Raw genomic sequence first — 25,621 nt, 5'->3', positions numbered from 1 at the left:
TTAAATGATTATGCAGTAATCTTTGGGTATTATGACCTGAGGTAAACCCAATAAAAGGGGATAAAGGCAGAAGGTTATCAGATTCAGCATGAGAATTAAAGACATTGAACCTCAGTTCCAGATCCTGCTTCTTAATGATACATTGGTTTCCAAGGCAACTGGTGCCCTGAGTGTAAGACAAAATGAAACCTGGTGTGTCCACTCAAAATACATTAAGCCCACTGCTGTTTGTGGAAAACCATAGTTAATATTTAAGGTCAAAAACTTCTCTTCAGAATTGGAAGATAACAAGAATTTTACAGCAATTTCTGAACCAGGGACACGGTAACATTAGGCTGGGAATTTTGAGAGGAAGGGACAAGTGAAAAGAAGAGGTTCAGAGTGGTTAAATGACAAATGTGTTTAAGATGGAAGGTAAAAGGAGGTAGGACAGTCAGCAGGGTCCATTCCCAACCTGCTATTGGCTTACAGAGATGATTGATAGCAATGTTGAAAAAACCTTTCATCACTGAGGTGTTATAGAAATTGGTTAGTAGTTATTTTTGAAAAAGGGTTAGTTTTTACATTCATGTTGATGTCTGTGTGTAGTTAAACTGGAACAGTTTAACTGGTCCTGGAGCATGTCTTCAGAAACTACAGCTGTGATGTCGCTGGGATCTATTGGTTTCAGTCCATCAAATGAAGCCGTCCATTCTTGTTAGCATGCAAATGAATTGACTGTTTTCTGTAATCTCATGAAAAAGCAGAGTGAAATTAATTAAGCCACTCCATGCTTGTGACTGAACATGGTTGCAAATACTTCAGTTTTGTCATACCTTTGGCCACTTTCCTTATGGGCTATAGTACGTTTGAGGCCACAAAGCAGAGCCAGGATTTACATATTAAATGTTCATATTAGTGTGTTTGGATGAGACTGACAAAGGTAAAAGAACAGATTAGACATCTGTCTGTCCAGTCATCTGATGCAGACATCTTTACAGTTTCTTGTCGGTGCAGAAGTATATAATCTAACAGATGCCAATGTCTGGACTGGGATTGTTGCCATGGGATCTTGTGCCTGGCTCTCTGGGAAGACAGGAATTCATTATGGATAGATACTGATCTTTTCTTGCTGATTACACACTCCCAAAAGATTTGCACCTTTGTTGATCCTGGCACTGAAGTCACTCAGGAGGATCAATTTATTCCTTTCTGAAATGCAGACCAGGGTGTTCTTGAGGTCAGAGTGGATATCCTTAGCCACTTTGTCTGAATTCTGAGTTTGGTCATATACAATGATGGCTGCAACTTGCTGGTTTTGTGTTAGATCTTCCTGCTGGAGAAAAACTAGTCCATAGGATGAATGGGAAACTCTTAACCTACCTCACCTGTGGTTCAGAACCAAGATTACTTCAGCCTCAGTAGATATGCAGTATACTGATGATGTAAATGTTTGGGATGTAGAACTTCCGATCATCATTGGCACTGGCCCACTGTATGATACCGGTGTCTGATAATGAAAGTTCATGGTGAGATAGGGGGAGATGTTCCCATCTCAGGGGCCATTTCTCTGCAATGAAGAAATCTATCATTATCTTCATTATGCTAGAAGAGCAACTTTAAAGGGCTTTAAGGTCTAGGACCTTCAATCAGGCACAAAACTCACTGTCTGCCAGATAGAGTGAGCCCCCAACTGCTCTGTATTTTAGAAACTTCGATTACCTTCAGTAAGAAGCTTAAATTACTGTTATTATCTCTGCAAGTTCTTCAGATCCACTGAACAGATGAATAAGTGCACAAAAATATCTCCTGTCTGTATTGACTTACACTCAGTCAGCTCTGCTGGGCAGATCAAATTGCGCACGCCCAACTCTGGAGACCCAAAGCAGCCATTCAATTATGAGGGCAAGATTCACATGGGGGAGAATGTCCAGGGATGTACTCAAATCCTCCTTGAAAAATGGCAACATTCCCATTGTATCCTGGGAATCTCTGGCCATTGACCATTTAAGGTGAAGAAACTTTCAGGATGGTATTGTGAGCCTTGAATACATGCACAGGAACAAACACAGAAGCAAGTGCACTAGCTGACAAGCTGTCCTTCTGCTCATCTCATCAGATACCTCCTGCCCCATCTTGGTACAGCCTTTGGAACCCATCAATATTGGTGCCATCAGTAACAGGAGTGGAAACAGGTCACGCTCAGTCTAAAAGATTGCTTAAGCAGCAGTAGCAACATAACAAACTAGAACTGCTATCGTGGCTCTGTCACCTTGTTCCACTGGGATCCAATTAAATTGCAAATGTTTTTTTATCTGCTCGGAAGCAGTATTGTGACATCGTTTGCTATTATATGTTGCTGCAATATTTCCCCAAAAGGAAAATTGCCCTGAAAATTGCTGTAGACAATAAATGCAGATTACAACCTCATCACTGAATGCAAAATGAAGCTTCTGAGACTTCAGCAGAGATATTTTTGATGCAGTTTCAATTGCCTGCTTATTTTGTGGCAATCAAAGTAAATTCTTTGCTTTAAAAGTTCTGTTCTAAATTTGTTGTTTCCACAATTGCTGCCTTATTGGAGACATTGATAAGTAAGAAAGAAATATAATCTAAATGTTTGCATTTTTAAAAAGTATTTTAAAATAGAAGTATTTCCCTTGTTTTATATTCAATCTGCTGCAATGTAAAATTCCTCTCGTTGTCCTCAGTAAAATATTATTCCATGAGGTACATTTTAAATAGTTGCTGATAAATCTCAAAAGTAGTAAAGATTAAAGGTAGTGTGTATTCTGAAAATTAATATATATATTTTATATTATCTGTCAGCTCTCCAAAATTTAACTGTACCATGTTTGTTTTGCCTCTACTCTGCCAAGATGCTTCCCAACATATAATTTTCCAATTACTTAACATTTTTGTTCTTCGAAGGTCTGACAACTGTTCCATTGGCTGAGTCTGCCTACTAGGATCAGAGCAATATATCTATGCTACTACAGAGATTATTGCCCTAAAATTAAAGTTAACTAGACACTCAATTTGCGTCAAGTTCATTGTAGAGAGAGAAAGAAAGGAAGTAGAAATAGCTCTGATTTGATTATGTGTAATTTCAAGATGTCATGATGAACCAAACTTTCAATCACAGTAAGAGTTCAAAGGAGGACACAGAGCCAAGTATATAATCAAGAAATTCAGGTCTACCATTAAAATGTTCTAAATTGCACAAAGGATAATCAGGTTTTTTTTGTGTAACAATAGCATTTATCAAACACATGTACTTCCTCTCAAAACTTCCCTATCTCGCTCTGAATCTGAATCTAAAAAGACACCAGTATAATCCAGTGTTGATTGATTGACTGAGACTATTTAGATCAGAGGTTCCCACCCTGGGATCCATGGACACCTCGGTTAATGGTAGGGTACATGGCATTAAGAAAAGTTGGGAATCCCTCACCATCTGACCATCTGACCATAAATTCCAGGAGCAGATTTAGGCCATTTGACTGTTTGAGTCTGCTCTGCTATTTCATCATGGCTGGTCCATTTTTCCTCTCAGCCCCAATCTCCTGCCTATTGCCCATATCCCTTCATTCCCTGACCATTCAAGCATCTATCAAACTCTGCCTTAAATATACATAAAAACTTGGCTTCTACAGCTGCTTGTGGCAAATAATCCCACAGATTCTCCACTTGCTGGCGAAGGAAATTCCTCATCTCCATTCTAAAAGAACAGCAGTCTATTCTGAGGCTGAGTCCTCTGGTCTCAGACACTCCCAGTATGGACGGATAACATTCATCATTGGGAGCAAGGATGTAGATTTAGCAGATTGCCAACAGTACTGGAAATGGAAAAATGTAAAAATTGTCAGAGCTGAATAGTTATTATCTGTGCAAATTATACAAGGCAAGGTTTTGGATGGAGCAATTTGCTACTGTTGGGCAGCTGTAGCTGTCTTTACTTGAAGTTTTTAAAAAAAATTGGATATAACTGCCTGGAAGCAGGATGAATACAGAGTCAGCATTAACCTTCAGAAGAGAATCATTTTCATTGCTGGAGGCAAGTTGGATATCATCTGAAAGGGACTGTCTACCTTCAGGACTCTATAAATATAAACATAAATTTGTAAGTTATGCACTGGAAATATTAAGTTTATAAAAATTGAAAAAAAATGCTCTTGGTTACAGATTCACCTCAGTGGCCTGCTGAAATTACATTGTATAGAATCAAATCAGAATTACTGTATTTCTCTCTGAGCACATAACTTGATGCAAATGGAGTTATTATACATTCCCACTGTTTAATTGGTACCTAAGGGAGTTAAAGCAGCAGCAATAAACGTGGATTATTTACTCAAATTTTTTAATTTAATATTTTGTTTTTTATTTCTCTTGGTATCCAACATAATTAGTTTTAATAAAACCCAACTTTTTGCACATTGCAGAAAAGAAGTTTGTATTTCCGATAAAAATATAATAACATAGTTAATTGATTTTACCTTTTATCATTTAATTGAATAGTACATGGATACAGTACTGAATATTTATTTGCTGTTTGTTATTTTGCTGAAGGCACATGATTGTTTCTCTGTTCAATATATTTTACAAAACCAGAGCTATTGATCTCATTTCCACTCGTCCTCTTTCCAAATAACGTTTCAATGAACTTCCGTGGATTGGTTAAATGCAAAAATATTATTTATATTTGTGAACATGTCAATTTCACCATTTTTCTTCATTAAGTAGATTAAAACTGGGTAATTTTAACTTCAGGACTAAATCCAATTTCTATTACTGTGGTGCAACAGCAGAAAACTGCCTGTAATTCCTCTGTAATTGGCATTAAACTGGCAGTCCCACTGAGAGAGGTCACTGCATGGCAGGATATGGGAAATGAGAATGTGTCAGAGAAGCAGTTCTTTGAAGGTTGAAGCTAGGTTGCATTACTGAGGCTAAACAGATGATAACTCTACATCTAATTAAGCTGCAGGATCCTTGAAATAGGAGTGTTCTCATTTCCCAGCACTTATTAACACCTTATATACACAGTGTTCATCAAAAGTGAAGTCTAACCAGGTTGCTGGGTTGGTTGCACAAGCCATAAAGCCATACTTATTGACAGCAAATCTTTCAGTTTCAATTAGTTTTGAAACAATTTGGTGCAAATACTAGATTAGAGTTTATTTCTGTAATTTTGTGACTGGATTTACCAATGCTTTTAAGTAGCATTGGCAATACGCTTTCTGTGTTTATTTTTAAGTCTGATGAGTTCTAGCCATTATGTTATGAAAATAATGGAACTTAATTCATTTCAGTGCAAAGTAATACATTTTGGAAAGTTAAACCAGGGCAGGACATACATATTAAGTGACTGGGGTCTGTGGAATGCTGTTGAAGGGGGATCTTGCAGTACTTTTGCATCACTTCCTGAAAGTGTCAACACAAGTAAATCGGATGGTAAGACAGGTGTATGGTGTGCTTGATGGTTTTGGCTGATGTATTGAGTGTAGGAGTTGGAGTGTTGTGTTGTAGTGATACAAGCCTTTGGTTAGGCTGCACTTGGAACATCATATGTGGCTCTGGTTGCTATATCATATAAAGATTATGATTAAGCTCTTGGGAAATTCATATGTTACCTGAATTAGGTGGATTTGAGAGGTTGGACAAGCTGGTATGGTGTTCCCTGGAGCAAACGAGGCAAGGGAATCAAAAATTGGAGGAAATAGGTTTAAGGTGAGAGGCTGGAATGGTAATTTTTTCACGCCAGCTGATACCTGGAATGAATTGCCAGAGGACATGGTGGAGGCAGGGATTGTAACTATATTCAAGAGGTATATGGAATGAGAATGATGTATAGGGATATGGAAATAATGCAGGCAACTGGGCTGAGTGTAGATAAGCATGATGGTCCACATAGGTGTGGCAGGCTGTAGGGTCTACTTCTATACCATACAAGTCCATGATGATATTTACTATTACTTTCAACATCTTCAGTTATAGCCCAGAATTAAAATTAATATTCTTGACATGAATTGGGAGCAAATCTTCTCCCGCAATTTCCTTTCTGGCATGTAGTAATCTTTTGGTAACTTGATCATATGGCCTTGTAGAAATGCTTCTACGAATTTTGTTCTTGGATATGTATATATCCAATGGAAACATTGAATAATACTGAGCAGAAAAACAGATCTTGGTCTATTCCTGGCAACAAGTGGCAGAGTGCTTAGCATGCTCATTGTGGTAAACAACCCAGCCCACTGATCCCAACAAACAAGAATGCCAGGGATCAAAGTGACCAGACACACTTACAAAGAAGCAGAGAACGTTATAATTCAGAAGTATAACAAGAGCAGTACAGGAAAATAGAGAAGAGGTAAAAGAACAACCATGAAGTTTTGAATGGTTGAACAGGGACAAGTGTGGAATCGTTTGAGAAAGTGAATGATCAGGTGTTCCAAGACCTGGAGGTATGCAGGAAGATGTCATAAGAGGAAATATTTGCAGCATGTTCTGTTTTTATTTCAGGTATTTGGCATCCACACTATTTTGATTTTTGATTCTTCATACCGTTTTGCTCAATACTTCAGGAGATCAAACATATTGTGCAACACGCTATTGTAATGCCAAGCTTTCTACCACCTGCCACTTTAATTTTCAGTCTTTCTCCGATGTGACCTTTCTGTCCTCTGTCTCCTATAATGTTCCAATGAAACATTATGTAACTTAGGAACAGTGGCGTGATTTTTAAACACCAGAAACAACAGGGATTCTGTAGATGCTGGAAATCCAGAGCAGCATACACAAAATGTGCTGGCAGCTCATTCCACGCTTTTGAGTGAAGAAGTTTCCCCTCATGCCCCCCTTAAACGTTTCATCTTTCACCCTTAACCTGTCATTGTAGTCTTTAGTGAAAAAAGTCTTCTTGCATTTTGCCCTTCTATACCCCTTATAATTTTGTATACTGCTATCAAATCTCCCCTTAGTCTTCTATGTCCCAGGGAATAAAGTGCTAACTTAATCAATCTTTCCTTGTGCATTTTAAAACCAGTTCAACCACCAATTCTGAGAAGAGGTGAACCTGGAACATTAATTCTTCAGAAGCTGCCTCTTCTGTATCTCTTGTTAAAAACTCTCCTTAGTACAAAACCTGGGCAATTCTTGGCATTCTTTTAATGTTGACTGTAATTAAGTTAAAACATTGTGATGTAAACTTCACTTTAAGAAAGTGCAGTCAACAAGCAGCATTGACCAATTTTCTGTGAAATCCATGTCTGTTTAAACTTGCAGTACTTTGCTATCATGTGTAGTGTCTAACCACTCATGGTGAGCATTGATTATAATGCTTCAGTTCTCAGGAACTTACATATGATTTTCATGGTTATGAATCAAACAATTATGAAATAGTCCATCCATATATGCCTTTGCTCATTGGGATGGATGCAGGATACAACAGGCCTTCTCAGAGTCCCTGTGCATCTTGAATGGATATTTGCCACACAGATGTGCCCCTGACCCAGGCTAGGTTTCTAGATGTCAACATCATTCGCATTGTTGGGCAGCCTTTGTGCATTGGGATTGGAGATCAGCTGTGACAGGTTTGGAGATGTGCTACAGTGCAGGAGCAGCAGGATCTTCCAGACTGCTACATTTTATAAAAACACAGAAACTGCATGTTGGAACTGTACATTTCAGATTTCCCCCTACTTCCAAAATCAAAGTTGAATGTCATGAGTATGACTGTTTCTTATGCCTTGGGCTTCTCAGACAGAAGGTAGGAAATTGTGAGGTAACATCCACTTCCAATTGATGATATGCATTTAACACACACTTGGCCATGTTTGTACACCCTTTTCAGCATTACTTTTGGCAGAAGTAGCAATCTGGTGGATGTTTACATGGTTGTACTTCTTGTTTTTGAATTTATTTTTTAATCTTACATCTGTACAACAACGTGAGGGAGTAAAAATCTTTGTGTTACGACTCGATTGCAATGAACAGACATGTGAATTTGTAAGTCTAATGGCTTGTAGAAAGAAGCTGTTCCACAGCCTGTTGGTCCTGGCTTTAATGCTGTGGTACCGTGTGCCAGATTGAAGCAGCTGAAACAGTTTATGGTTGGGGTGACTGGTGTCCCCGATGATCTTCCAGGCCTTCTTTATGCACCTGCTGCTGTAAATATCCTCAATGGAGGGAAGTTCATATCCACAGATGTGCTGGGCAGTCTCTACCACTCTCTGCAGTGCCCAGCGATCAAGGTTTGTAATCTTCAAACGGGGCAATAGTGAAAGTTGTTATTACCGTAACCTCTGTAATATTGAGGCTTATTTAAATAATGGTGGCATGGTAGCCTAGTGATTAGCGTAATACTGTTACAGCACCACCGACACAGGTTCAGCTCCACCACAGTCTGTAAGGAGTTTGTGCGCTGTCCCTTCGACTGTGTGGGTTTTCTCCAGGTATTCTGGTTTCATCTCACATCCCAAAAACGTACAGGTTAGTTGGTTATTTGTCACATGGCTGTAATTGTGTTCATTGGGCTGGAAGGGTCCACTACTGTGCTGTATCTCCAAAAAAAAAGAGTAGATTAATCCTCGTTAGAATGCCTGCACCTTTTTAGCTATATGACACAAGCATGTTAAAGCGGACATTCAGGAGTTTGACTCCTAAAGTATGGAGCCTCATTATTGGCTATTTTATTTATACTTTCTCAATATTCTATCAATCTTTGCATTTCAACTTACAGTAATATTTGATTGTTTGGTTTAGAGAGATTCTGTTAATTGATTTCTTAAGAATATCTCAAATATAGTATTAGTTTTGATGGTTAAGTTTGAGTCAGCCATGTTTCTATTATTTTTATTAAAAAAAAAGGTAAGTGCAGAATGCTACAAGTCTCATGAATAGTCAAAGCTCAAGAAAAATCTACAAATGATATTCGGCGGTGCCTTCCTTGAGTAACGAAAAGCTGTAAATTATTTAAGGAAGGAGAACCTGAACAATGCTTTTGATTCAGAGTTTCTGGTTAAATCAGTTTATCTAAATGATTTGATTGTGAAAGATTCAAGTTCAAGCTTGAGATCAGTCTATTGTCAATCAACCGTACAAAAGTACAAATGAAACAATGTTCTTCCGCACCAAGGTGCACCACACGGTAGATATAACTCACACACATAACATATAAATAATATTGCCACTAGTAAGTTAAGAAATAATAGGAAACTCAGCAGGTCAGGCAGCATCAATGGAAAAAAGTAAACAGTTCAGAACCGAAGAAGTGTCCCAGACCAAAACATCGACTGTTTACTCTTTTCCATAGATGCTGCCTGCTCTGTTGAGTTCCTCCAGCGTTTTGTGTGCATTACTTTGGATTTTCAGCCTCTGTAGATTTCTCATGTTTGTAACAAATAGTAAGGTGCATTTACAACATCAGTTAAAAATAAAGAGTATAATGCTACTGGCGCTTCATACGTGATGAGATCTGGTTGGTGACAGGGAGTTCAGTCATCTTACAGCCCTAGGGGAAGAAGCTATTTCTCATCCTGACAGTTCTTGTCCTAATGCTACTGTACCTCCTGCCTGATGTAGGGGGTCAAAGAGATTGTTGGATGGATGAGAGGGAACATTGACAATGCTGAGGGCCCTCCATGCACAGCAATCCTGATAAATATACCTCTGAAGGGTGAAAGAGAGTCCCCGATGATCCTCTCAGCAGTCCTTGCAATCTCTTGTAGGCACTTGCAGTGAGATGCCTTGCAATTCCTGTACCAGACAGTGATGCAGCTGGTCAGGACACTCTCGATATTGCTCTTGTGAAAACTGGTTAAAATGGTGGGGAGCAGGAGCCTCCATAACTTCAATCTCCTCAGGCAGTGAAGATGCTGAAGTGCATTTTTGACCAAAGAGGTGGTGTTGAGGGATCCGGTGAGATCTCCCATTATGTGCACTTCCAGAAACTTGGTACTCCTAACTCTGAGGAGCCTTGTATGTGCAGTGAGGAGTGCTCAATGTGCACCTTCCTAAAGCTCACAATTACCTCGTTGGTCCTGCCAACGTTAAGACTCACGTTGTGCTTGCACCATTCCTCCAGCCACTCTACCTCCTGTCAGTATGCCGACACATCGTCATTGATGATGAGGCCAACCACTGCTGTGTCATCGGTGAACTTGATTTGGTTTGCCTTGAAACTAGCAGTGCAGTCATGTGTCAGCAGTGTTAAGAGCAGTGGGACGAACATGCCGCCCGAGAGTGCCAGTGCTCAGCTAGAGACGTTTCTCTCAACATAGACTGACCATGGTCTTCTGTCAAGAAGTTGTGGATACAGTTACAGAGAGAGCGTTGAGACCCAACAAGGACAGTTTGCCCACTGCCTTCTGAGGGATGATCAGACTGAACACTGAGCTGAAATTGATCAACAGCATCCTGGCACCGGAGGCATCATTTTCCAGGTGGGACAGCATGGAACACAGTATAGGTTCTTTGAATCACATAAACATAATTGTCTCTGAACATAAGAAGTTATTAGGGCAGATGACTGAAAGAAGGTTTTAAGGAAAGTGTTGTGGAAATCAATGAGTAGAGACAGAAGGTTTCAGGAAGGAATTCCAGGGCTTTGACATTTGAAGACACAGTTCATGGTAGAGCGATGACCATATGGAAATGTTCCAAAGGTCAGAATTGGAGGTTAAAGGAAAAGGGAAGAACAAGGCAGTGAGTGGATCTGAAAACACAAAATCAGAATTGTGGTGACACGAAAAATCTGAGACCAGTAGTTCAATAATCTCAAGAATGTTTCTGGACAAGACATTGCAAATTTGGAAATGGCAAGGTCAGAGTTTCAGCTTTCAGTTTAGAAACAGGATGTAGCAAGGCAGTCATTGATATAATCTTGCCTAGAGGGTAATTAAGAATGAAGAGGATCTCAATAGCTAATAATTTGAGTCAGGTGTAGATCTGAGCAGTGAAAAGTACTTGAATGATTTGGCTGTAGAAGACCTTGAGGTTGCAGCCAGTTGAGTTCAATGCCAGCCATTTGCCACCATTATGTAGCTAGAGGATTGGGCTTGTGGCTTTGGTCCTTCCTACTTTTAGTGGTGAGAAAATTACAGCCCACCTAGTGCTGGACACTGGTAATGCAGTTTGGTGGAGGATTGAAGCTGCTGATGATGGTAATGATATGCAGGTGTGTGTCACTTAATACTTTGTAATTCTGCACGCTAATATATGGGGCTATTTTCATAGATACATGGTATGAGTTTTTGTTTCCATTTTGTTTTGAGGTACAGACTATTGTTCCAATATGACTGTTGTTAAACGCTGGACACACTTCATAATCATTAACAACCAATCTCAAATCTGCTTTAACACAAATACAACATTTTCCAGGGTATGGAAGTTTTTACCTGAATAGTAATTCAGAAGTGCGTGGGTGAACAACAAAGCGATAAGTATTCACATCATAGGAACTGGAGAATAGAAAAATAGGAAATAAATTAGAAAATATCATTGTGACAGTAGTTATGACAAGAAGATCCAGAATACTTGTAAAAACCCATCACATTTTCTAGCGTTCTTCAAGGAAAGAGATCTGCTATGTGTACTGAGTCTGGCCTAAATATAACCAATAACAGCACTCTGAATGGTGCAGCATCTCCACAGATCATTCTGGAGGGCATTTCAATGTAGGCTGTGCAGCAATGTACCTAACCTATAAAAAGATAAAACTTCTATCAAATGTTATCATTTCACTAATCGGATGTACTTCAGACAACAAATCTCCGAAGGTTTACGAAATTCAAGGAGAACCAGATAATTGACTGAGACTTTGTTCCCTATTGAATGCCAGTGACAATATCATTAAGATTGTTATCAGCACCTCTGCAACACCTTTTTGTGACAATGTGATTCAGTCAAAGTTTTCCCACATACGCTATTACAGTCCTTTGCCAAATGGCAATGAGTCTCTGCTTCATTAGCAGCCAGTTTGTGGCTGTAGTTTTGTCGATTTATTTATCTATTAATTAATTTATTTAGAGATGCAGCGGGGAACAGGACCTTCTGGTCCAATGAGGTATGTTACCCTGTATCCCCATTATTTAACACAGGACAATTTACAATAATTTATTAACTGATACATCTTTGGACTGTGGGAGGAAACCAGAGGTCACGGGGAGAATGTACAGACTCCTTACACATGGCATCCAAACTCCAGTGCCCCAAGGTGTGACACTGTCAGGCCAACCGCTATGCTACTGGTTTAGTGTGGTTTGTGTAATCTTTAGATGTCAGACATGGGTTATTGATGGCATTTGTTTGTGGGTTCAAATATCACTCTGGATCACTCTGTAAATTCAAGCATAAAGATTGAATCAACTGACTGTATTACTGATATAGTCAGGGGAGCTGCCATTTGAATGAGACGCTCACTGTCGACAAAGATGGATACCAAAGATTTTCGGACACTATTCTGAATAAGAAAGAAGCTTTCTTTGGATTCCAACTTAACATTGATCATATCAATAAGATACAATGGATGAATAATTAACCAAAGAGAAATGCTGTTCATGCAACACTGCGTTTAGTTGGCAAAGTTCTTTTGAACTCTGTTCTCAAAGCTTTTTTGGCTGGTATAACAAACTGCATGGCTCACGTGTTAGGCTCAATAGGAACCAGTGGCCATTAATGGATGAAAAAAGATGTTCCGAGCATGCATTTCTTGGTCACGGTAAGAGGTTTGTAAACATCATGACAAATTTAAGTATGTCAAACTATTGAATAAATTAAAATCTGGTGCAGACAGATGCTCTTGTAAAAGGTAGAAATAATTGTTATTATTTCAAGGGAGAGCCACGGGCTCCCACATGGGCTCCAGCTACGCCTACTTTCTTGTCGGCTATGTGAAATAGTCCATTTTCCAAGCTTTCCCTGCAAATGCTCCACAATTCTTTCTGCTGCACATCGACGACTGCATTGGTGCTGCTTCATGCACCCATACAGAGCTTGTCGATTTCATCAACTTTGCCTCCAACTTCCATCCTGCCCTTATATTCAATTGGCCCATTTCTGACACCCCTCTCCCCTTTCTTGATCTCGCTGTCTCATTCTCTGTAGAAAACAACTACCTACCAATAAATTCTATAAACCTTCCAATTTCTACGGCAATCTTGAAGGCAACCCCGTCTCCTGAAAAAATGTTATTCCCTTTTATTTTTTTTTCTTTTCCTCTCCACCTTCCCTCTTCTATTTCCCACTCTGGCCTCTAGCCTCTTCTCTTTTCCTGCCTGTCACCTCCCCCTCATGCTCCTCCTCCTTCCCTTTCTCCATAGTCCGTTCTCCTCTCCTATCAGATTCATTGTTCTCCAGCCCTTAACCTAACGCCCACCTGGCTTCACCAATCACCTTCTAGCTTGTTCTCCTTTCCCTCCCCCTCATCTTCTTATTCTGGTATCTTCCTCCTTCCTGTCCACTCCCGATGAAGGGTCTCAGCCTGAAACATAGATTTCCATAGATGCTGCCTGATCTACTGAGTTCTTCTAGCATCTTGTGTGTGTTGCTCTGGATTTCCAGATTCTGCAGGATCGCTTGTGCTTATGTATTGTGATCAGATATTTAACTACTAACATATCAGAGATCTAGGCTTGGTAAGAGCTATGACAGGAAATGCATTGCATTTAAGAAGTGAAATCAGACCATATTCCATCAAAATTGATGGTACATATTATTTTGGAAGAAAATGATAGTAAATTGCAAGCGTGCGCATCTTATTTCTGGAACAAGTATTCGCAGATCCGAATCTGTTACTTTGCTCTTCCACTTTTAACTTAGACTAATGTTATTAATTTAAACCTTATTTTCTTTCCAAGTAAAATGTATATCAAATTTAATGGGCAGCAGAACACAGGTATTATTGTGCAGAGTAATTCAGATCCAGCAGTTCTCCATTTTGCTCTGGCTGTACATTGTTACTGCACAGTTTATTAATTTGGCACTGTAAAGCAAAATATACAATATTACAAGTCAACTGATTGTAAAACGCAAGCATTCATTTTCACCTTTTTTTCTGATTTTCAGAAGTAGATGAGAAAAGGGAGAATAACCCACAAGGCGAGGTAAGTGGAACAATACATTTAATCCCCTGTCTATTACAAAAACACACAGTCGATTGTGAGTGCTAAATTAAAACAAGCTACATTTAGAGAGATTTAGCTATGTGAACATTTCCGCACTCATATGAAATATTGTAATTGAAGGAAATATGAAATTTAAAAGCTGGAAATTCTACAGGTCAGCATCTAAATGCATCGACAGAAACACAATTGATATCACATCAACAATTAGGAGAAATTAGCTTTAAATATAACAAGCTATTGTTATTTAACATAAGAGATTTCAGAAGAATCAGAATCAGGCTTATTTATCACCGGCATGTGTCCTGACATTTGTTAACTTAACAGCAGCAGCTTGATAATATAGAAGAAAAAAAGTGAAAATAAATAAATAAGTAAATCAATTGCAGTATATTTTTATTGAATAGATTAAAAATCATGCAAAAACAGAAATAATATATATTAAGAAAGTGAGGTAGTGTTCATGGGTTTAATGTCCATTTAGGAATCGGATGGCAGAGGGGAAGAAGCTGTTCCTGAATCACTGACTGTGTGCCTTCAGGCTTCTGTACCTCCTACCTGATGGTAACAGTGAGAAGAGGGCATGTCCTGGGTGCTGGAGGTCCTTAATAATAGATGCTGCCTTTCTGAGATACCGCTCCTTGAAGATGTCCTGGGTACTTTGTAGGCTAGTACCCAAGATGGAGCTGACTAGATTTACAACCCTCTGCAGCGTTTTCGGTCCTGTGCGGTAGCCCCCCCACCCCAATACCAGACAGTGATGCAGCCTGTTGGAATGCTCTCCACTGTACATCTATAGAAGTTTTTGAGCGTTTTTGTTGACATACCAAATCTCTTCAAGCTCCTAATGAAGTATAGTCACTGTATTGCCTTCGTTATAACAACTTCGATATGGTGGGACCAGGTTAGGTCTTCAAAGATCTTCATACCGAGGAACTTGAAATTGCTCACTCTCTCCACTTCTGATCCCTCTAAGAAGACTGGTATGTGTTCCTTCATCTTACCCTTCCTGAAGTCCACAATTAACTCTTTCATCTAACTGACGTTGAGTGCCAGGTTGTTGCTGTGACACCACTCCGCTAGTTGGCATATCTCACTCCTGTACACCCTCTTGTCACCATCTGAGATTCTACCAACAATGGTTGTAGCATTGGGAAATTTATAGATGGCATTTGAACTGTGCTTAGCCACTCAGACATGGGTATAGAGAGAGTAGAACACTGGGCTAAGCACACACCTCTGAGGTGCGCCAGTGTTGATCATCAACGAGGAGGAGATATTATCACCAGGATAATATTATTCCAGGCATAAATGTCCTCTAACTAGCCAGTCTACCAAAAATTTGAAAAGTAGTCCATTTTGCCAGATATATTTTTCCATTCAGGCAAAAGAGATCTGACTTAACTTTTGCCTGAGGTCTGCCTATTACATGAGAGTGAAGTGTGGTTTTCATTATAGAGAATTGCATATTTGACCAGTGGGTGCTCTACTCAACAATCATTCTCTCCCAATACGAGGAGGGAACGTATTTAGAAATGTCCTGTCTGCATGGTCTATACCCTTATCACTGAAGATCAGATTACCAAAGCAACAAAGAACCTGCTGGAGCAGCTCAGTGTATAAACAGTGATGATGGGAGAAGGAATTTTCTCTTGTCCCTCCCCCACCCCCACAGATGCTTCCCAACCTGCTGTGTTCCCTCAGCAGATAGCCTGTTGCTCCAGAGTTAAGTCTCGTGTCTCCAGGTTACCCAGTTTACCAACTCATATTCTGAGAACAAGTTTATTCTCTGCTGCGTCCATCTTCAGGCAGTGCATCATTTAATTTCCTTTCTCACTCTTGTGGCCAGCTCATCATTTCCCTCTGGTTCCCCTCCATGGTCCGTTATTCCATAGTCCACTGTCCTCTCCTATTAGATTCCTTCTTCTTCAGTCCTTTACCTCTTCCACCTATCACCTCCTAGCTTCTTACAACATCACTCCCTCCTCCACCCACCCACTTTCTGCCTCACTTGATCTCACTTATCACCTATCCCCTACTGCTTGTCCACCTTCTAGTGGCTTTTGCCCCCTTCCTTTCCTGATGAAGCATCTTGGTCCAAAATGTCAACTGTTTGTTCCCCTCCATAGATGCTTTCTGACCTGTTGAGTTCCTCCAGCATTTTGTGCGTTTCTTCTTTTGGCTTCCTCAATCTTCTGCATCAATGCCTGAGAGACTGGAGTATATCTGATCAGACTGCTCAGTATCTTCAGTATCCTCTCAGCACTTATGACCCCATGATTTAGTACCTTCTCTCACTCCCTTGAGAATACTGGAAGGCAGCTGATGATGCAAACAGACATAGTTTATCAAAGTACCTAGATATTGTGTAAAACAGCATTTCTTGTAGTGCCTTCTGGAAGCACTGAAACATTTGGACTAACGTACAACATGGTGGTCATGTACAATAATTCATAATAGGGTGCACACTCAGTATTCCAGGAGCCATGAAGGGGGCTTCAACTCTTTTAACCTGGAAAACCCTGATAATTAGAAATCTGAAGGCCACAGTTATATCAAAATATTTTGCTGTTGGAACAGACAAAACAGCCTCTTTGGTGAAGGGATAAATCTAGAGTAGGTTGAAAGGTTGGCACAATATTGTGGGCTGAAGGGTCTGTATTGTGCTGTCCTGTTCTACGTTCTCCATAGGTGGTGTTTCTCCTCAAAAGGCTCCCCGTACCCTTTCCTTTATTGTCTTGTTTGCTGCTCCTTCTCATATCACTAGAGGCAGATGCAAAAAGTGGGTAAAGCCTTTATTATGGGCAAAATTCTGGCTGTAAAGCATTACATTTATCCAAAGATAGATTCACTACAAAGCTGAGACAAATGCTCCATATCCCTTTGCAGCTAAAATCCCCTTAAATATTGGTGGGGCAACAGGTTTGCTGTTGACTCCAAGAAACAGCAGGCAGGACTGGCAACTGCCCCTAACTATATTCTCCTTATGTTTTGTTTGGCGAAAGGTGAAGAATTATATATGCATTTTTCATCTGGCTCTGCACTTCTCTCAGGAGACAGACCAGGTCAGCTTAAATCCATTTGGAACAATATGGAGAATATGAAATCCAGCAGGAAAACAAATTGTGGGATATCCTTGTACACCTGTTGTCAGTACAGTCATTCCTCAGTCAGGATTTCAAATATGGACTCAGTGATAAAGAACTGTTTAATGATATTTTTGTGATCTATAGCTAAAGTATTATTCCTTGAGTGTTATTCAGAGCTTTACGGATTCCACCATGCATATGAGTGCAGGATTTTAATTTGATTACCTCTAACTAAATTTCATGTAAGCACCTTGTAAACTTATTTATACAATACTTCAAGCAAAATTTAGGGGGAGGACAAAGTTCATATTAATGGAAAAAGTATGATCACTAACAAAGCAACAGGTTAACTGTTTTAAATAGAAATGCTGAGCTGAAATACTTTCTGCTCCTAAAATGAAAATGAGTGGTCAAAACAATCAGTAAATTGAATAGTTCATAATTTTTAAAAAATCACATTATATCAAAATCTAAAAGAAACACTATTCAGTGACCATGTGATTCCATCAATTTAATAATAATGTGTTATTTTTTATTCCTAGAATGCTGAGATGTCACCTCAGCAGAGAAAGAAGAGTGTATATACACCTCCAACTATGAAAGGTACTGTTCAGGTACTGTTCAAGATTCTGCTTGTATGTGTGTATGACCAATTGCTAAAGCTGACTGGAGTCTTTCTGACCTAGTTTGCCTCAGCAAATATTTGTTGTGAGCTGGACTGAACTAATTCTCGTTCAAAGTATCCAACGAGTAAATTAAATGGTTGGGCAATAAATTGACAAAAAGGTAATTCATCAACTTGCTGATTTCTTGCTGCCAGCAATTCAATGCCACCAGAGTAACTGTGACATCATTATTTTGGCACTTTAACCTTCAATCAATAGGGTGTCTGAAATAACAGTAATTAATTCTGAATAACGTTGCTTTCTCTCTCAATTGATTCCCTGTCACTATCAGGACACAGGTCACAAGCACTTGAGATAACTTGCTTTCTCTCTCGTTGGTCGCTTTCTGAATTTAGAATGGACGGGCTCACTTTAAGTGAATCTGGAAGGTGCCTTCTGCCACTGATGTTATTAATTGCATTATTGTTTCCTAACCAGCAGGCAATGGGCTCATGCTCACATGAGTGGGCAACGTCAGTCAGCATTCCATTTGTTACATTCATATACTTAAAATATGAGATTTAGAAGCAGTCTCGTTAAAAGATTTACTCAAATCATTTTCAGTCCATGCTGAAAAATCAAAATGGCTGCCCGAGCCAATGGTTTTACCAATGCAAAATCATGGGACTTAAATACATTCTTCAGTATTTTCAGCTCTGCTAATTCATTTAAAAAGTTTATTGTTCCATATTTATCAAAGTATAAACTAACAGATTTTAGTATAAAAGTCCAGTACAGGCTTTGAAGAGAGGACAAACCTCTCTTATTTTTTTAAATTATCAAATATGATGCAACTACAAACGTTTTACTATGCAGATACAAATTTTACCATAATGAAAACTTTAATGTGTTACCCTCACTAAAATCTGTAGAAATACATAATATTCATTCATTTAAGATGTATAAATTAGGTTCATTATTTGAAATTGGTATGAAGAGTTGTGTGGCCTTGCCTCATGAAATATCACTGAATGCATTTCAACACTTAATTTGAATAAGTCAGTTTTCCAAGTTAACATCAAACCGATGCTTGTGAATAACCAAAAAAAGTGTTTCATATATAAATGAAGTATTTCATTAGAAACACCCTCATGTAATGCAAAAAATATGTCTCACATACACATTTGCTGTACCAACATTGACTTGGTACATTGTAGATCCTTAAGTTAGTTCATTCTTTGGCAAATATGTCCTAATAAAACAGAGAGTTCAAAAATCAGAAGGGATTCTCCCAGTTACTTTAATGAGAAATCTGTGGGGATCCTAGCTGATTGGAAGTAGACCTGTCTATGTTAACATTAACAAGTTACTTCAGTCACAGTTAAAAGAGAAGAGTGAAAGAGCTTGTAGGTACCCACCGTCAATACCTCACCCACTCCCAACATCTCATTTACATAAAATCAATCACAGAATTGGTATAGTTCCAGTGGCCATTCAACCTGTTGAGGATGTGCTATCCTATGTTAGAGTAATCCAGCTACACCCAACCCTCACTTTCTTCACAAAGCTTGCCAAGTCTTATCTTTAGGTATTTAGATTTGCCTTTAGAGCTGCATTAGATAACCAGAATTGAATCTTGCCCACCTGTTCCCCATGGCAGGTCTTTCAGACTCTGGTCTCTCAGTCACCTTTGGTTCTTTTGTCAATCATGTTTCTTAGCATTTGATCCTTCTATTGATAGGAACATCTGCTTTCTGTATACTCTTTATAATTTTAAATATGTCTATCAAATCTCCTCACGAACTCTTCTTCTCCAAAGAGAACTGCTCTGATCAAAGCATTTAACTAAAGCCCTTCAAACCTTGGATATCTATGTTAAGTCAAAAGTCTGCCTTTTAGTGTGGTGGCCAAAAGTAGACACATAACCCAGTTGTGGCCAAACCAGCATTTCAGGAGGCTTCAGTGTGATGGTCTTACTCTTGTGCTCAATGGTTCTCCTTACAAAACTAAGGATTTTGTGTTTATCAATCTTCCCCGCTACTTTCAACAAACTATGCACCTGTACCCATGTACTGTACCCCTTTCAGAATCATAATCTCTCATTTTACAATCTTCTGCATTACATTTCATATGCTTTCTCATTGTATATTTTACCAGCCTGTCTATATGTCCTTGAAGTCTTGTACTATTCTCTTCAAAGTTCAGTTCAGATGTTGTGCTTTCCATAAATTTTATATCAACAAAAGCAATGGTGCTGGTACCTGGGCAGATCTATTGTACAATTCTTCCAGTGGCAAAACTATGTTTTACTTCTATCTGTTGGTTAACCAATTTTGTTGACAAGCTTATTATGTGGCATTTTATCAGCTGCCCAGTGGAAGTCTATACATGTCTCATTAACTGTTTAACGCAATAAAAAAGCATGTTACTTAGACATGATTTATAATAATACTATGCTGGCTTTTTCATTGACCATCGAATGCCCAACTACAACAGTACCTTTTTTCTTGCTCCTTCCTGCCATTCAAGTTCTTTAGGGCATTTCATTGTTACCAGTAAACCATAAAACTACTTTTTCCATTGAGAGTAGGGGAGATTCAAACAAGAGGACATGAGTTGAGAGTTAAGGGGCAAAAGTTTAGGGGTAACACGAGGGGGAACTTTACTCAGAGAGTGGTGGTTGTGTGCAACGAGCTTCCAGTAGAAGTGGTAGAGGCAGGTTTGATATTGTCATTTAAAAAAAATTGGAGAGGTATATGGACAGGAAAGGAACGGAGGGTTATGGGCTGAGTGCGGGTCGGTGGGACGATGTGTGAGTAAGCATTCGGCACGGACTAGTAGGGCCGAGATGGCCTGTTTCCATGCTGTAATTGTTATATGGTTATATGGTCATATGGTTAAACCCACCAACCAGCAGATCTTTGGCATGGAGCCAAAGAAAGGTGGAGCAGCCAGGGTAAACTTGTGGAGGATATTGCAAAATTATCCCAGGTTGAGATTGAGTCTGGATCACTGGAGCTGTGAGGAACGAGTATAAAGCTTATGAAGTTATGAAATTATCACTTCCGTTGACTAAAAATTTCTACACTGACACTTAGTGCTGGGATAGAGACAAGTGAAGCAAGTCCATTGAAGCCTCCTCTCACACTGTCCCACAAATTCTTCCCCTCTTTGCCATTCTAATTTCTGTACTCCACAGGGAGGAATCCAAAGATTATTAATTTTGAGGTGTTGCTTATTCTTTTTCCCCAACTCCTTAAAATTTACTGGCTGAATCTCATTCCTTTTTCTGAGCGATATTAGCATGGACTACAGTTGTCTGGATGAACTGGCCACAGTCATAGAGACCCTCATCCATGTTAGCCTTTGAATACCCACCAAGACCAAAACTCTAATACTAAGAGCAATCCAATCTAAGAGCCAGAACTCTGATCCTGGTGGACAACCATTATATTAGCTCCTGGATTACAGCTGAAGACAGTGGGAATAATGAACATGATGATTTTTGATAAACAGCACGACTTTTAGTCTGTGTACTCTTCAATGCGAATTAATTTGTGATATTGACTGTTCAGAATCTACCAGTCCCAATGTGATATGGTCAGTTTTATGTGATAATCAAAATTTAAACTGCCCTCCGGTGTCCCAGAATTGAATATACACCATGAGCTGATGCATAATTCGGAGCCATTATAAAACCAAACATGGAACAGTGAAATCATTTCCAGGGTCTTACCCAAGAGATTAATGATTTAATTGTTTGAAGATTCAGCATATAAAACTTCGTTATATTATTGAAAAAGTTCTGTATGTATGCTGGTCTTGATAATTTGATAATTTGATATTTTATTCTCACTATCTACCTGCTTTTGACACTTCTTTTCCTCAGCATGTCAATTGAAACAGATGAATTGCATTTATCTCTCTGTCTAATGATAGCACTTGATCAGTTTAGGTGTGTTTCTCTGGGTTACAGCAATGCAGTGAATTGTTACCTGATGATTGTCATGGACACTTTTTCCGATGATTCTTCCTTGACGATTGAAATCTCCTCACTAGACAGAATCAAAATCTCATAACTCAGCTTGGAATTGAAAGCTAAAGAGAAGGGTTGAATGTTCTTGGTGGCCAAACCTAACTTAACAACATTCCAGAAATTATGCATGACCATTTAAACATTTTGTTTTATGAATGCAATGAAAAGTTCAAAAACGATTTATAATAATAAAAAATTGGAGTGCAGGTTTCTTAGGAATTGATTGATTCCTGTGATGGTGGTTTTGTTAAGTAAGGGGACGTTGAGCTGATCGGGCCTGTAATATTTAGAAGAATTGGCAGAGCTGTAATTGAAACATACAAAGTACATACGAGGGGTGATTGATAAGTTCGTGGCCTAAGGTAGAAGGAGTCAATTTTAGAAAACCTAGCACATTTATTTTTCCCACATTTACACACTTAGTTCAGCGGTTGTGGAGCATACGGATCCCTTCTTTGTAGAAGTCGTCGTCTTGGACCTCCAGAAGTGGTCTTCAGCATGGGGTGATTGATAAGTTTGTGTCCTAAGGTAGAAGGAGATGAGTTATTAACTTCAAACTTTCTGCATTTTCACTCAGAGTAGAACTGACATGCATGTCAGGACAGCTGTATAACTCATCTCCTTCTACGTTAGGCCACAAACTTATCAATCACTCCATGCTATTGGACCACCTGGAATTCCAAGATGCTCTCATTACATGCATGTGCAGTTCAACTCTTTGAGTGATAATGCAGAAAGTTTGGTTAATAACTCATCTCCTTCTAGCTTAGGCTACGAACTTATCAATCACCCCTGCTGTGGACCTCTTCTACAAAGAAGGATCCGTATGTTGCACAACTGCTGGACTAAGTGTGTAAATGTAGGAGGGGACTATGCTGGAAAATAAATGTGCTAGGTTTTCTAAAATTGACTCCTTCTACCTTAGGCCATGAACTTATCAATTATCCCTCGTACATGGCTTGGTGAAATAAATGTAGGAATAGTATTTTCCTGGACAGGGAGTATTTACAATAAGAAGTCACAACTCAGAGTTACCAACTCAGGACTGAAATGCAAAGCTTTTTCTTTGCTAGACAGAGGTGGATCCTTGTGGGAGATCAATGGCTGAGTTTATTCCAGGGAGAAGTTCACTTAGAGATACAGCACAAAATAGGCCTTTCTGGCCTCTCAAGCCTCTTTGCCCATAATCCCAATTTAACCCTAACCCAATCACGGGACAATTTACAATGACCAAGTAACCTACTCAGTATGTCTTTGGATGGTGGGCGGAAATTGGAGTACCCAGAGAAAACCCCTGCATTCCATGGGGAAGATATATCGACACCTTACAGATGACGCTGGAATTGAACTCTGAACTCCGACGTCCCGAGCTGCATTGTGTTGTGCTAACTGGATCGCTGTAGGTGGATGTTTAATATTAACGGATTAGAGTGCTATGGGATTAGTACGGGAAGTAGCACTAAGCTGAAAGATTGAATGATAGAGCAGGTATGTGGGGCTGAATGGCTTGTTCCTGATTGTACAGCATTACCTATGTAATGTAAGAGTACAAAATTTGAACAATGGCTTTTCAATTCTACAGCAATGCTTAACTGCTGTGTAGTAGATCTGACAACTCTTCAGGGCATCACAGAAGTTGATGAGGCCACATACGCAAGGTTGGAAACCAGTTGGGTAGAATTGACACCACAGGTTAACGTGGTTACAATATTCCTTAATATTTAATGAATTTATTTAGAAAGGTTACAAAAAAATAAAAATGGATAAAAGAATATTCAGTACACCAGCTGTAGGGTAACAAATTGCTGCCAGGAGACTCCGCTCCTCAAAAGTGGTCAGTGACAACAGCACTGTGCACATAGAGTGCCAAGCGTAAAAACGTAGGTCTGGGAACAAAGAGGTTGGGAATCACTCTTATGTAGGAGATGCATAGACTCCCTCAGTGATCCAGATGGTTTTCTAAAAGGTGTCAAGGCAGTCCCAAATTCATGTCCTTTCTGTGCAGTTAATGGATCCAGTGTAAGGTTCGACCAGTGATGTGGTTTACACAAGGCTATTAAGTCTGCATTATCAGAACCTGTGGAGTGCTCTGCCACAGACTGCGGTGGAGGCCAAGTCTGTGGGTATATTTAAAACAGAAGCTGATAGTTTCCTGATTGGTCAGTGCATCAAAGGATATGGCGAGAAGGCAGGAGCATGGGGTTGAATGGGATCCGGGATCAGCCATGATGGAATGGTGGAGCAGACTCGATGGGCAGAATGGCCTAATTCTGCTCCTATGTCTTATGGTCTTTTGGTTTTATCAACTGGGGAGCAAGGGAGGATGGGGAAGTACAGGTTTAATGGCAGGACTCTTGACAGTGTGGTGCAACAGATGGATCCTGGAATCCACATCCATAGATTGCCCAAATTTGCCACACAAGTTAGTAGAGTGGTTAAAGTGTATGGTGTGTTGGCTTTCATTAGTCAGATAACTGAGTTCAAGAACCTTGAGGTAATGTTGCAGCTCGATAAATCTCTGGTTAGACCATATTATGTTCAGTTCTGGTCACCTCATTAAAGGAAGAAAGTGGAAGCTTTAGAGAGGATACAGAGGGGATTTACCAGAATGCTGCTGGATTAGACAACTGTCTTATGAGGAAAGGTTGAGTGAACTAGGGCTTTTCTCTTTAGAGTGAAGGAAGATGAAGGGTGACTTAATAAAGGTGTATAAGATGATAAGAAGCATATATAAAGTGGACATTCAGAGACCTTTTCCCAGGGTGGAAACGGCTAACGTGAAGGGCATAGTTTTAAGGCAATTGTAGGGGGATGTCAGAGCTAGATTTGTTTATGTATAACATAGAACAGTGGGTGCATGGAACATGCTGCCAGGGTAGTGATAGAGGCAGATGCATTAGGAGAGATTTAAGCGACTCTTAGATAGGCACATGGATAAAATCAAAATGGAGGGCTATGCAGGAGGTAAGTGTCAAACAGGTTAAAGGTTTAGCACAATGTCATTGGTCAAAGGACCTGTGTGGTGTTATGTTCTATAGGGAGTTTTAGAAAGGAAACAGTCTTGGCACTTGGGAGACGTATGTTTAGGTATCAGATGAAAATTGCTGTGATGACTTACATCTATAATATTTGTCAATATTAACATTTTTGAAGTAAACTGCCACTTAAATGGGGTATTTCCTGAGAAAACTATCAGAGGGCATTTTGAGAATAGCTTGTCACTAGAACCAAAAGATAAGAGAACAATTGTAGAGCAAAATTAATAATGTCTCTGTAAAAGAAAACATTGTTGAAAACTAGACAAAATCAACGTCAAATATGTTTGATGGTGTAAACTTTGTACAAAAGTATTCAGTGAAGTGGATTACTGCTTTATGTCCATGTGCGTATGATTCATGTTTTACACAGTCCACGTTTCATTGCTTCATTATAGCATTAAAATGGCTTTCAGCATTATAAAGTGAAAACAGATCACTTTTCTTCTCCTGCCAGCCTTATATTTAAAAAAAAGATATGTTTTTTCACATCTCATTGTTTCCATCTCTAATTACCTTAGATAACACAGTAGGGAGTAGCTTTCATGAACTGCGGTAGATTCTCCCACAGTGCTGAGGGCAGGGAGTTCCGGATTTAGACCTGGGATGAGAAGGATGAAGGACTGGTGATACTTGCACTACCAGCAGGCTCCACAACAAGTCAAGACTGTGTCCGACTTGGATGGGAATCTATTGGTGCTTTTATTCTCAGGAGCCTGCTGCACTCGTCCTTCTTGGTGGAATAGGTCACAGGATT

General features: G+C 39.4%; 1 protein-coding gene across 7 annotated transcripts in view; it reads left to right on the top strand.

Annotated features, from left to right (window-relative positions):
• ppp1r1c (protein phosphatase 1, regulatory (inhibitor) subunit 1C) overlaps positions 1-25,621 on the top strand; it is a 109,478-nt gene that overhangs the window by 50,215 nt on the left and 33,642 nt on the right. For all 7 annotated transcript variants that reach the window (XM_073047070.1, XM_073047075.1, XM_073047069.1 and 4 more), the window contains 2 exons: positions 14,044-14,081; positions 17,731-17,791. In XM_073047070.1, the coding sequence (XP_072903171.1) occupies positions 14,044-14,081; positions 17,731-17,791 (99 nt within the window). The remainder of the gene's footprint in view (positions 1-14,043; positions 14,082-17,730; positions 17,792-25,621) is intronic.

The sequence above is a fragment of the Hemitrygon akajei genome, chromosome 5, assembly GCF_048418815.1.
Source record: "Hemitrygon akajei chromosome 5, sHemAka1.3, whole genome shotgun sequence".
NCBI lineage: Eukaryota > Metazoa > Chordata > Chondrichthyes > Myliobatiformes > Dasyatidae > Hemitrygon > Hemitrygon akajei.
This window is presented reverse-complemented; position numbering and strand designations above follow the sequence as displayed.